The sequence below is a fragment of the Hemicordylus capensis genome, chromosome 5 (assembly GCF_027244095.1).
Source record: "Hemicordylus capensis ecotype Gifberg chromosome 5, rHemCap1.1.pri, whole genome shotgun sequence".
In the NCBI taxonomy this organism is placed as follows: domain Eukaryota; kingdom Metazoa; phylum Chordata; class Lepidosauria; order Squamata; family Cordylidae; genus Hemicordylus; species Hemicordylus capensis.
This window is the reverse complement of record NC_069661.1, coordinates 65218920-65233424: the sequence shown is the minus strand read 5'-3', so window position 1 is coordinate 65233424 and position 14505 is coordinate 65218920. Positions and strand designations below refer to the sequence as shown.

The following is a 14505-nucleotide window of genomic DNA, read 5'->3' as shown; positions in this document are numbered from 1 at the left end:
TACCATGAATTAGACCTAGAACTCAAAACTATTTTTATATATAAAGATGACTAAGTGACTTGGAAATATACACATTCTTCTACTGAAGTGTCATTTTGTATATGTCCGAGTATTAAGAACTAATGTCACACAGAATATTCTTTTTGTCATTAAGACACTTGTACTAGTAATATCACAGACATTTATAAGTAGTTGATCTTACTTTGAAAAGGCCCAGCTTCAATGACTCCCTCTTTGGTACTGTCAAAGCCATGAGATGTAATTTGGGTTTCAGACAGTCCAAGTCCAGCTGGTATAGAGCGCTTCAAGTCCTTAGAAATGTTTGAATAAAAAGGGAAATCCATGTAAAGATCAAAGATAAGTGAACATTTGGGTGTTATAACATCTTTTCAAGCTCATCTTGACCAATTGATCTGTGGTCTAGAACCTAGTTTATGGTGTCATAACATTCTATTATGACAACTTAACACAACACATTCATGCAGTTTGCATCAAAGATTTCATTTACATGTGTGAACCAAACAATATGTGCTAACAGTTCAGCACAAGGTGGGCCTTTGTGGGCAAGTGTCAAGAGCAGTGTTTCCTGTAACAGGACTTCACAGATGTTGACTATAACTCCTGTCATCCCCAGTTGCAAGGGCCTTTTGGTGGGGATTATGGGAGTTGTAGTCAACAACATCTGGGTATCCCTGTTACTGGGAACAATTATGAATAACTGATGTGAGAGGACATATTAGTCTATCAATTGGGCTTTGATTTGGTTAAGCGCTAGTATCAACTCTTGGGTTGCTTGTTGGCCTCAAGATCTACTTTTGCTCTGACACTTCCAGTCTGTAAGTCTGTTTTATCCCTATTCTCCCTCTTCCTTCGATCAAGTAGAGAAATAACTATTGTCAAGCCTGCTGTCGTTGTTTAAGTCACATTTTGGAAGGCTGAAGATATAGGCCTATTAAGATCAGCTACCGGCATCCAGAATAACATTGCATGTGCCAAAAGACATTGCACCCATGTAAGGAAGGGACAGACACTTTTTGCCAACCCCCACTTCCATCTGCTGTCTGATGTGCCTCCCAAAAATGTCTTGGAGCCATTTATGCATATTGTGGGTTTGGAGCAATGTGGAAGCAGGATCAAGCTTAACTATGGATTAGTGCAGCATCTGTACTGACCCAGCTTGCAAGGATGGCAGAGAGGCAGAAGCCATAGCTTGAAGTGAGTGCAAACCATGGTTTCTGCTACTTATGGCTTGCATGATGCCTGAATTGTCAAACCCCAATTAATGCTTGTTCCATCTTTGAAAGAAAGTCAATTTAGAGACTAGTGTGCTGAGCAAATAGAAAAATCAAAGCAAGAAGGCAGCTCTAAACTACCTGCATCTATTTTTGGAAGGTCAAACAATGGTTTTACATGTCTGAAGAGAGTCCTAATTTGTGTGTGAATGCATTTATGTGGGACACACATCTCAGAATTTCTCTAAAAGTATAGCAAACTATGCTATGCTATAGTAAAATGACAGCAACATGCATGATATTAACAGATCCACAAAGTCTAGACCAGAGCTGAGGCATTAGAGGCTTGTGGATCCAGGCAGCACCTCTGCATTCCCACTACTAAAAACAAAACACTACCTAAAATTGCAAAGTGTGTTTACAGAAACAAGGAAAGTTATGAAGGCAGTATTCTGTCCAATTGCTCAGCAAGTAGTAGCTTGCTCCTGTCATCCAACATTATGGCCAGTGACTGAAAAAGAATTGATGAAGGGAAGCAGACCTGCTTCATTTCCCTCAACTGTGTATACTTATTATTTTTACATTTTATATCCCACTCTTTCACCAAGGAGCCCAGAGCGGTGTACTACATATTTAGGTTTCTCCTAGGAATATATTAATTATTTTCATGACCAGAAGGATGGCTTCAGACTTTCCTAGTTGGTAGGCACTGAGTTTTTGACATTTCATATTTATCCATGATGCCCACCCCACTCAAGAACCCCTTTAGTAACCCTACCAGAATGTGATACTGGTGTGACCCAGACTCTCTTCTGTGAACTTTACACTTCTTCATTTTTGTCCCAGTCTAGCCTTAATTTTTATATATCTCTGTGTTACTTGCCCTCTCTCCTTATGCTTCATCGGCCTGTGCTACTCTGTGGGATATCTGCACACCACTACTCTCTAGGTTCATTCTCATCCTCTTACCACACCCAAGTGCTGGCAGCTTTTGGAAAACATTTCCTTGCTTTGGAGTAAGTGCCAAAGCCTTGTAGCAATGATCAGTCATTAGGGGTTAAGGCTTTAATCTCTAATCAAGAGATTCAGTTGTTATTGAGAAAGGCTGTCAGTTTTAGTTTTAAAACCACAATGTTAATGACAATAATAGGCACAAAACCATGCCAAAGTAACTATATCTTAAAGTTATACTTGACTGTTTTAAGGGCTTAGAAAATATGCAGTTTCCCTAGCTTGTTGCAAGTCCTGCTCGGAACAGGGGACTTGCCATGTAGAAAGAAAATACACTTCTACTATTTCCCATTTTAATAATTTAGGGACAACACTTAAGTGCAAATTGCCAATATCTTAAGGAATACATATTTGAACAATGATTTTGGGTTGTTTCAGATTAACAATAGCCCACAGCAGCCTCTACAAACAACAATGTTGAGGCCATGGCAAGAACATGCCCAACCCAATGTCACTCAAGGATGTGCTGATGCAATCTTGGCATGCCCCTTAACTACAAGGGGTGATCACCCCAAATCTAGGGTTTTGCAGCATGTGTAGAGGGGCAATTTGGATGATCACCCCCACACATGATTAAAGGATATGCAGAGATCACATTGGGACATCCTTTATGTTGGGGCTGCATGTAGGGGTTGCAGTGGGCTGTTGTTCATCCTAACCTGTCCTGATTAAGTATCTGTAGTCGGGATGTGCAGAATGGTTCGTGGTCAGAACATTCCAACCATGAATTGGGCAGTTTCAAGTGTTCCGAACACTTGAAACTGGAAAACACTTGAAGCTTGGAAAAGAACACTCTTCAAATCAAGGGCCTGTTCCAAGCTCGGAATGACCCCATTCTGAGCTTGGAACACCCTGAATGTTGTGAGCACCATTCTGGAGTCCAAACCGGCACCCTTCTGGCCTCTGTGCAGGCACAGCAGCCATTTATGTAGTCAGTACCACCATGCAAACAGCCACAGTTCTGAATTGGAACATTCAATGGATTTTGTGTTCTGTTCCAAGCTTGGAACAGAATGCAAAATGTCTTTCATGTACATCCCTAATCTGTAGTTGCCAATATTTTCTATATCCAGATGTTATATAGTTATGCTTTGTTCTGTGGGAAATCTTCACTCAAAATACAATGCATATTCCTACAAGGCTAAATTAATGCTTTTGTCCAATTGAACCTGATTTTAAATGCTCTCAAACAAAGATGAATGCAAGTAGGTACGGTTTTTGAAATAAAAGTAACTTGTGGAAACTATTCATACTACACAAGTCAGGAAACTCTGTCTGCTTGTCCTATGGAGTACTTCAATCGGCTACATTTCCTGTGCCAAACAAAGAGGGATTCAGAGGGCTCTACCCATCATATTTAGGGTTGCTGCCACTAATATGCTCACAGATGCACAAAGCATGCACATATTTTTGTATTTGAAATGCAGTATGTGTGAGAATTGTGTGTGTTTAGCATTACTCAGACTAGAATCCCAGTTTTAGTTGCTCTCAATTTGATAGCCTCAGGATTATCACAGAAATACGTGATAAGGATATAAAGATATGGGGGAACTTCTCCTAAACTGTCTTTTGATTTATTTGAGTTCTATTGACCATTGGTAAGGAGGTTACATTTGAAGAAGCTTAAAATTTCTAACCAAAATAAAATTATTCTACTGACACAATGATCTTGAAAAAGTAGCATTCTTACTCATGGCTGCTGTTAAAAGCGCAGGCTTTTAACAGCAGCCATGAGTAAGAATGCTACTTTTATTTTTGCTGCATTTGATACAGTCAGTTCTGAATCAGCAGAGCTCATGTGCAACATATTGCCTACCAGCAAGGTTTAAAAGACTGCTTAAGGAATAAGGTAGTGTTTCATAGTAATAGGCTTATAATACCTAGGAGTTCACTTCAGAACACTCAGGTTAAGAGGCAGAGACTTCACATGGATAATGAATCAGTACCACCTCACTTTTCCTATGTGTATGGAGCAAGGGAGGAGTGGCTCCTCCCGCCCGCCAAGAGTCCTCTGAAATGGAGCCCATTTGAAAAAACATGCCAGGCACAGGATTTGAAGACTAACTTGCCTGATATAAGCTTTAAGTAGGGATGGACTTCATATGGAGTCGCTATCAACTCCTCTCTCATGTGAAAATGTTGTACTGTCCCATCTGAGGCCTTTTATCACTTCAGCTAAGCATGCTTGAAACTGTCAAACATACATAGGAATCAATCCATTCTCCAAAATCCTACAGAAAACTGGAAGTACACATCAGATATGTATGTATGTAAGTAAGTAATTTTTTGGCACTAGGCAATGATCAAGTCCTTTTGGGTGGAAGTTGCTGAATGCATTTTTTGTTGCCAATGGCTTTTGGGAATGTTTACCACATTGGTCCCAAGGTCAGGATCCAAAGAGCCTTGGAACTAGTTCAGAGAGCCTAAAAACGCTTACACTTGTCCCATCCACCTCAAATAACACCCCCACAAAATTACACTGCCAAATGCTTGAGATTTTCCTTAGTTCTGAAAACAGTTGGTGATATGGCACAGGGGTCAACTCTTCAAGAGAAAATGCATTAGTCCTTCTAGCAGCTCTTTCAACTATGGACCTCCATATTTGTAACAAAACAGAGTGTAACATGCTGTTGAATGTTGCCTTTAAGAGTGAACAACAGAATAAACTGGGATAAGGTTTATTTTTACAACCTGAAATGATATTTCCTAAATCAGAGCAGTCTCTAGTGGACAGAAAATTGTTTGACCATGTTTTATTTCATGCTGTTTTTACAATAGAAATACCCAAATACAAGGTATAACCCCTGTATGCAAATATATAATGCAAATGAACACTTTAATTGGTATGTACATTTAACTACATAAGCAGGCAAATTTTTTTACATTTTAATACATTTATTTTCAAAGAAGAACTAAGCTTTGATCCAAAAAGAAAGGGGGAGGGGTGTATGAATCATCTAATAGTCTAGCAGATGTTATGATTCTACCTAGCTCTTATTCCCTTCAGATTTACTTGTGCAATTATTCAGCTGGATATTTAGCCTGCCTTATCCCCAAGGATGAGAAAAAATAACATTAAACAAAAGAAAAATAAAGATTCAACTGATGGGAATAAGAATTTCAGCAGCAAGTCATTAGTATTTTACAACCTACTCCACCATCACCCAATTTTGAGTTAAAATTATTTGCAGCTTCCCTTGCTGTGTCCGCCAACTGAAAGGATTAAATCCATATTCAACTCAGGCAACCAAGCTTTCTCTAAGAAGCAGAAAGTTAGGCTAATCTAGGTAATGTGTTTTTCCCCCATAACCTGGTTGCTTCAGCATTAATCTAATTGGATTACTAGAAAGCAGTTCAGGTGATTTAATTCACACTACACATTCATACCCTGTTAAAACTGTGCTCGTGGGTATCTTCAAGTTCTCCATTACTTGTCACAGAAATCTCTGCTGCTGAATTTTTTGGAGATTCTTGAGCCATTGAACACTCCTACAATGGGAAAAGATACAAATTAGCATGCTCTGAACAGCTATTAAACTTTTGGATTTTTGATATGATCATTTGGATCATTTGTGATCATTTGGAAAGAAACTCACTGAACCCTGAAGAGAGTACCTTCACATCTCAACACACTGATTCTATGGAACACAGTTTGTTCAATTATTAAGTCTCTTAGAAACCCAAGTAGTAGGTACTTTGACCAAAAAGGAGATCAAGCTCTTCCCAACGTGACACGTCTAAAGTAAGTGCTGATCTGCACAGTTACTTCTGCTTCAGTCATAGTGCACAAGATACCGTATTTTATGGACTATAAGACTCACTTTTTTCCTCGAAAAATATCCGCCAAAATTCAGGAGCGTCTTATATGTTTTAACAGTTTAATATGTTAAAACTCTGAAGAACTGGATTAAAATTAAGGTGCGTCTTATAGTCCGTAGCGTCTTATAGTCCGTAAAATACGGTATGTTTGACACTGTTAATATGATCAAGCTCCATAGTTATATTTACTTTGATGGATGACAGTCTATTTCCAGGAGCAACATGCTCATGGAAAGCTGCCAGGAAACCTGTTGACATACCCACCAACTGTTTCTTGTTCTACAGTCTCAGGTATTAACTCCTATAAAGTAGAGCATCCATGATGAGTATATATAATTTGTTTACTAGATTTATATCCCTCCCATCCTCTAAGGAAATCAGGGTGGTGTTCTTTCCTCCTCCCCCATTTTATCTTAACTCTGAAGTAGGTTAGGTTGGAAAATATAGCAATTGGCCCAAGGTAATCCAATAAGCATCATGGCCAGCTGGGGATTCAAACCCTGCTCTCCCCAGTCCTATTCCAACATACTAACCACTACATTACACTGACTCTTTTGCACCCAATTGTTACAGTACTGAGTAGAACTGATTTGTATGATTTCTCCCTCAAAATAAACATATATTTAAGAATCACTGCTACTGTTCTCTTACCCCTCCACAGTGTTCTCATATGAGCCATAGAATGGGTTATATATTGCTGTTATATTTGAACACGTCTAAACTATCAGACTGACCTTTTATTGTGCACACAAAGAAAAACTAAAAATTGGTAAACAAAAACATGACACGTTTCGTGTAACACACCATCCTCAGTTTAATACAAATAAGCACAGATGAAAACCTCTGTTCCCCAGCTGTTAAATTCCTTAGACATGATAAGATATAGTTCCCTGAGTGGTGGAGAGATAATGAATGGGGTAGGGCGGGGGAAGAAGGGGGAAACACCTGATTCTTCTCGGAGGCTAATAAACTTCATAGCATCGGCCAGTGCTGCTAAGGTAAAGTGTGCCGTTGAGTTGATTTCAACTCCTGGCAACCACAGAGCCCTGTGGTTTTCTTTGGTAGAATACAGGCGAGGTTTACCATTGCCTCTTTCCGTGCAGTATGAAATGCCTTTCAGAATCTTCCTATATTGCTGCTGCCCGATATAGTACCAGCAGGGATTCAAACCGGCAACCTTTTGCTTGTTAGTCAAGCATTTCCCCGCTGCACCACTTAAGGTGGCTGGTAGTACTGCTGGCCCTTTAATAATAAGAGGATTAAAGCATGGCTTGGTGTGCTTGTTGGCAGGCAGAGGAACTTTGCAGGGAGGGAAGTGGCATTCAGTCAGGGAACACATCATGGAGTGCTGGGTAAGCCCTAGAGTGTAACCGCTGTTGGTGCTGCTCCAAGCTGGCCTCTCACTGGTCACATAACCTGTGTTCCGTGGGTGGGGAATCCTGTGATTTCCCCATTGTCATGGATGGACCACCATCTGGTTAAGGTTAGACTCACAATCAATTCCCACCTTCACAGGGGCAAGGGACCTATTAGGATGGTCCAACCGAGAAGGTTATTGGATCCAACAGGATTTCAAGAAGCCTTGGTGGGATTTAGTGTTGGCTCTGCCAGTGATCCTGTTGATGCCCTGGTGGAGAATTCGAACAACTCACTCACTGGGGCAGTAGACATGACTGCTCCTAAACATCCTCTCTGACCCGCTTCAAAATTGGCCCCTTGGTATACAGAAGAACTATGGGTATACAGAAGAACTACCCTTGAATCAGAATTTGGAACCACTGATTACCGGCTGTGATGTGTTTAGTGAATTCTTTGTGGAAAAGTCTCTCGTATACAGGCCAACTTAGACTATCTCCACAATTACTTCAGTGTCTGATGTGGAGGTGTCCAGTGACTCCTCTTGTATGGTTAGGTTGGATCAGTTCCAGTTTGCAACTCCTGAGGATGTGGACAAGCTGATTGGAACAGTGCGACCTACCACATGTTTTCTTGACCCTTGTCTGACACGGCTTATATTATCTGGCAAGGGGGTTGTTGTAGAAGGCCTGGTAGAGATTATAAATGTGTCTCTGAGGGAAGGTAGGATGCCTCCTAGTCTTAAGGAGGCAATTATTAGACCGCTTCTGAAGAAGCCTACCTTGGATCCCTCAGAGTTGAGTAACTACAGGCCTGTCTCCAACCTTCCGTGGCTGGGTAAGGTAATTGAGAGGGTGGTGGCCTCCCAGCTCCAGACAGCCTTGGAGGAAACCGATTATCTTGACCCATTTCAAACTGGCTTTCGGGCTGGCTATAGGGTGGAGACTGCCTTGGTCGGCCTAATGGATGATCTCCAATTGGCAATTGACAGAGGAAGTGTGACTCTGTTGGTCCTTTTGGACCTCTTGGCAGTTTTCGATACTATCGACCATAGTATGCTTCTGGAGTGTCTGAGGGGGTTGGGAGTGGGAGGCACTGCTTTGAGGTGGTTCCGCTCCTACCTCTTGGGCAGATTCCAGATGGTGTCCCTTGGAGACTGTTGTTCTTCCAAATCTGAACTTTTGTATGGTGTCCCTCAGGGCTCCATATTGTCTCCGATGTTGTTTAACATCTACATGTAACCACTGGGAGAGATCATCAGGAGATTTGGTACAGGGTATTATCAGTATGCTGATGACACCCAAATCTATTTCTCCATGTCAGCATCATCAGGAGAGGGCATAACTTCCCTTAAATGCCTACCTGGAGTCAGTAATGGGCTGGATGAGGGATAACAAGCTGAGACGGAACCCAGATAAGATGGAGGTACTCATTGTGCGGGGTTGGAACTCGAGCGACGAATTTGATCTGCCTGTTCTGGATGGGGTCACACTTCCCCAGAAGGAACAGGTACGCAGTCTAGGGGTGCTTCTGGATACAAGCCTCTCCCTGGTCTCCCAGGTTGAGGTGGTGGCCAGAAGTGCCTTCTATCAGCTTCAACTGATACGCCAGCTGTGTCCGTTTCTTGAGATGAATGACCTCAAAACAGTGGTACATCTGCTGGTAACCTCCAGACTGGATTACTGCAATGCGCTCTATGTGGGGCTGCCCTTGTATGCAGTCCGGAAACTAGTTGGTCCAGAATGCAGCAGCCAGGTTGGTCTCTGGATCACCTCGGAGAGACCATATAATTCCTGTATTGAAGGAGCTACACTGGCTGCCGATATGTTTCCGGGCAAAATACAAGGTGTTGGTTATAACCTATAAAGCCCTAAGCAGCTTGGGCCCTGGGTATTTAAGAGAACGTCTTCTTCATTATGAACCCCACCGCCCACTGAGATCTGCTGGAGAGGTCCGTCTGCATTTGCCACCGACTTGTCTGGTGGCCACTCAGGGACGGGCCCTCTCCATTACTGTTCCAAGGCTTTGGAATGCGCTCCCTAGTGAAATAAGAGCCTCCACATCTGACAGCTTTTTAAAAGTCTTTAAAGACGCATCTGTTCACCCAGGCTTTTAATTAATATTGTTTTAATGGTTTTAATGCTGTTTTAAAATATTGTTTTAAAAATCTTAAAATGTTGTAATGTTTTACACTTTGTTTTTGTTTTAACTAATGTTTTCCCCCCTGTTTTTATTTCATTGTAAACCGCCCAGAGACTTAAGTTTTGGGCGGTATAAAAAAGCGTTAAACAAACAAGCAAACAAACCACAATTATAGTGGCGGATGCATGAAGACAACACGATGGCCACTTCTAACAGGCCACTTCTAACTTCTAACAGAGCGGTGAAACTGAGGAGTAATCCCAGCTCCAAATTCCAGTTTGGTAAGTAAACTGAACCCTGTGGTTTGGTTACAGAGCCATGGTTGCATGTATTCAGATATCACACTAAACTGGAGTTATGGATTTGCAGATAACCTGTAACTCTGATTTTGTGCAATGTCTGAATGCAGAGTCTGTCTTGCCCCCTCATTGTCAACATTTATACAGTGCCTCAAAATCAAAACTTTCAAAGTGTACCTCCCCACCATCCCAATTCCATGGGCCTCCAATAACTGCTTAGTATTTTGTAAATGTGCAGGTACATAATCCAAAGTGGTGGTAATATAGTTACAATCGGCCAACTAAGTCGGTCTGCAAGGCCATCACAACCTGAAATTATTCATCTTTGTCTCTGCCTGTACATTTGGTCCAAGACGCTTTCCCATTTTATGAGTTTTCACTAAGTATTATACAGGACATTGAGGATGATAATCATCAATGAGCTCCTGAAACTTTTACATTTTTTTGCTTTTCACAAATACCCTGCCAAGCTGTCTTCACATTAAGGCAATTATTAATGAAATCCATCTTCTCTGCTTTCCTATGAATAGTCTCATCAGCCCAAAGTAACCTTGTTAATCCCATATCCATCTGTTGGCTCATAACCACAAAATCACTCCCCTTATCACTCACAGAAATCCTAATCAATCCATCATCTTGCATAGTCTTAAGTTGTTTAATCATAGTTCTCAGTTTTAATGTTAAATTGTCCCTTTAATGTCTTTGCTCTTCTGCCAACAGTCTGTTCAATTCATCCAATACAATAATAAGTTTCCTATCAATCACATGATTTTTCCCGGAGGTGCCTTGATGCTCGGGAGGCACTGGCCAATGCTATGAAGTTTATTAGCCTCTGAGAAGATCAATTTCCCCTCCCCGCCCATTATCTCTCCACCAGTCAGGAAACTGTGTGTTATCACGTCCAAGGAATTTATTTCATCTGTGCTCATTTGTTTTACTTAAACTGAGGATCGTTTGTCACACCGGAACATGTTATTTTACTTATCAAATCCATACACCGCCCCAAACATTCGTCTCTGGGCGGTTAACAACAACATAAAACAAGTTAAAAACATATACAAAAAACTTTTAAAAATTTAACAATTTAAAAATAAACCAGAGATTAAAACCTAAAAATTTAGAGAGCTGAGAAAGCGTGGGCAGAAAGATGCGTTTTTCAGGTGTTTTTTGGAAACTGCAAGAGATGGGGAGGATTGTATCTCAGCAGGAAGCGCATTCTACAATCTCGGGGCAGCGACCGAGAAGGCCAGTTTTTATGTTTACCAACTTTTAATTTTTCTTTGTGTGTGCAATAAAAAGGTTTTTGTTGAGAGTTTGGAGTGAATATGTGCATTGCATCACCAACATATCGGTTTATTTGAAAATGAATCAGATGTTGATACTGTACTTTGGATAGTTTATTTAACTTGAATACCTTTGTTAGCAAACATCTACTTAACAGCTGCTGATTTTATGTGATAACTTGCGCCAACTATGACATTTTGATAGGTTATACAATAGATCAAAAGCTTAATACATTTTTAGCCAATATGAATACACTGTTCAGTGGCCCTTGTTATCCATGGTTTCATGTATCCGAGGAGGCGTCTTAGAGACCTGGCTTCTTTATCTGTGGTAGAGTAACTGGCTCTATCCACCCCCCAGCACAGTACCTCCAGTGACTGTTGCTGGTGTCTATCTCACGTTTCTTTTTAGATTGTGAGCCCTTTGGGGACAGGGAGCCATCTTATTTATTTACTTGTTATTTCTCTATGTAAACCGCCCTGAGCCATTTTTGGAAGGGCGGTATAGAAACTGAATGAATGAATGAATAAATATAATATTTTAAAAACCTATAATTCAACTATTAGCAGTTTTGAGTGGCCAGAAATGACTTCCCATGTCATTTCTGTCCATTTTATACTGCAGAGCCATTTTATGACTCTTACAAAAAAAACCCCACATCTTTTTGTGAAAATTGGAGGAACTGGGGTTTTGATGGGGCATTGCTAAAGAGCAAAGCAGAGTACTTTCCCCTCTTATTTATGCCCCCCTCCCCGTTTTTAAGCCTTTTTTGGCATTATTATTATTATCATCCCCTAGATTCCCAAAGGGATAAAGTTTCATTATTCACAGTTTCTGTATATAGGCCTATAGGTAATAAAGGAACCCCTGTAAATAACGATGGCCACCTCTACAGTTATTAATAGCTTTAGCTGATCTTTACAAAATTTGCATATCTATGAAGGGCCAAGCACTTCTTGGCTGCCCTTGTTTTATTGGCTTGTAGGAGAACCGAAGGAAATATCCACATGGCCAGAGGATATGTGACAGACCCACTAAAGTCACCACTGAGTTCACTCTTGTTACTCTTTATGGTTACTACTCTTTCAAAAACTTAGCCACCTAATGGTGCAGCAGGGAATTGTCTTGACTAGCAAGCCAGAGGTTGCCGGTTCGAATCCCCACTGGTATGTTTCCCAGACTATGGGAAACACCTATAATGGACAGCAGCAATACAGGAAGATACCAAAAGGCATCATCTCACACTGTGTGGGAGATGGCAATGGCAAACCCTCCTGTATTCTACTAAAGACAACCACAGGGCTTTATGGTCGCCAGGAGTCAACACTGACTCGATAGCATATTTTACCTTTAGTCTTCCAAATGCCAGAATGGGTACTGAGATCAAGTAAGATTAGATGTGGTAAACTTAAAATGCAGCAAGTTATAATGCTCACTAGAACAGTAATGTACCCTGCCTCAGATCAGATCATGTTAACAAAAAATTAGTGCTTTACGTTTATCCAGAGCTCTGTTTATATTCTGTAACTTCACTTGGTGGTTGTTTTGTAAAATCTTCAAAGTCAAAAGGCTGCCCATTGTTGCTTTGACACATGGACTAGGATTGTAGCAGCAGCTATAGGTCTGAAAGGCTGCTTTATCATCTCTTAGATTTAACAAGAATATTCACCTTCCTTGTAGAAAAGAAGAGGGTTCAAACATGAAAGAAGAAATTGCCCCATTTAGAAATTGCCGGAAATACTGCATAAACAGACATGTGGTTCTTCCTGATTTCACAAAAGCGGTCTGCATTAGTTTTGTGCCTAAAATGAAATAAGTTCACAGGCAAGATGCACTATTTGATCAAAGCCATATTACAAGCTAGATGTTTATATAAGGCAGGGCTGCACAACTTCAGCCCTCCTGCAGAGCTAGGCTACAATTCCCTTCATCCCTGACTATTAGCCACTGTGGTTGGGGATGATGTGAGTTGTCCAACAGTTGAATGGCCAAAGCTGTACAACTTTAGTCTAAGGAAACAAGGATAAAACCAGCCACAGAAAGTAAACCTTCTGTAACAGAATGGCTTGAGTAGCAACTCTATTTGCCCAGAAGGAATCATTCTAGACAGCTGGCTAATGGCAAGACTGTACTTGCTTAACATCTGTGAACACAAATAAGTCAATGTTATTTAGTTGAAGCTGAAGTGTTAACTCCAAATATTTTGGAAAACATTCAATATGCACACAGATTTAAGATTCTCTTTAACTTTATTACCAGACAATCTGAAGTAGCTCATTTGGAGGTTTGTTTTGTTTTTAAAAACTTAACTTTGGGCTTGATTCAGTAGCTACCAGCATTAAAGATTGTCCGAAGCTAGTAACAGAGCGCCCTCATGTGGCAGCCCCTGTATAGCATTACCTGATTTTAATGAACGGATGGACTGTAGCAATTCCTTCTCAATATAATTTGCTGAAATTAAACAAGATATCGAGCATGGTGCCATTTCAGCAATACTATTTTTGATGGACTGCAGAGTGATGCAATGTTTGGTGGGAATGAACACCGAGCTACAACACTAGGTCATGGTCATGTGTTTGTATATACAAACACGTTATGTCCTGTAACCATTTACTTAAAGGCACATGAAGTATACTAAAAAGACTTTGCCATCTCTCACTGAAAATGTAGCCTAATGTGCTGATTTTTTAAAAGTTGCTTTTTCCTAGATTTTAGGAAGCCTTATGACAGATTCCACATTAGTTCAAGGCTGCTGAATATTTAAGATTTCCCAACTCTTTCGGGCTACAACCTCTTATTCCGAGTCCTAAATACTAACCAAAGTTTAAGTTTAGTCTTATGCACAGGCTCAGCTCAGACAACACTAAACCATGATTTAGCACTACATGAAGCAGTCTATGGAAGCCATGGAAACTGTTACTCATGCTTGAGAGGAGGGGAATAAGGAGCTCCTTCCTTCTTTCCCTCCTCTCAGGCATGAGAGGAGAGTAAGAGTTTTTGCTTTCACTTTACAAACCAACCTCAGTTCCCTGTTTTGTATGAACTGAAGGAAACTGGTTTATTAGCTTAACCAGTGTTTCTCAACCACTGGTCCATGGACCGGTGTTGGTCTGCGAGGCATTGGGTACCGGTCCGTGAGGCATCACTAATAAAAATCAACCACCACCCCCCAAAAAAATCCAATTTTGGGCTGGCAGGGGCCACCAGGAGCTCATTTCCAGGCAGCCCGTGCTGCTGGATAACATTCATTTCACTTCCTTGAAATGAACATTATCAAGCAGAGAGGGCTGCCTGGAAATTCCTTGAAATGAACATTATCAAGCAGAGAGGGCTGCCTGGAAATGAGCTCTGGAGAACTGCCC

General features: G+C 40.9%; 1 protein-coding gene across 5 annotated transcripts in view; it reads right to left on the bottom strand.

Moving 5' to 3' along the window:
* ARFIP1 (ADP ribosylation factor interacting protein 1) overlaps positions 1-14505 on the bottom strand; it is a 53654-nt gene that overhangs the window by 28321 nt on the left and 10828 nt on the right. For all 5 annotated transcript variants that reach the window (XM_053257235.1, XM_053257232.1, XM_053257236.1 and 2 more), the window contains 2 exons: positions 5631-5732; positions 203-311 (listed from right to left, as the gene is read on the bottom strand). In XM_053257235.1, coding sequence (XP_053113210.1) covers positions 203-311; positions 5631-5723 — 202 coding nt within the window. In that variant the 5' untranslated portion in view covers positions 5724-5732. The remainder of the gene's footprint in view (positions 1-202; positions 312-5630; positions 5733-14505) is intronic.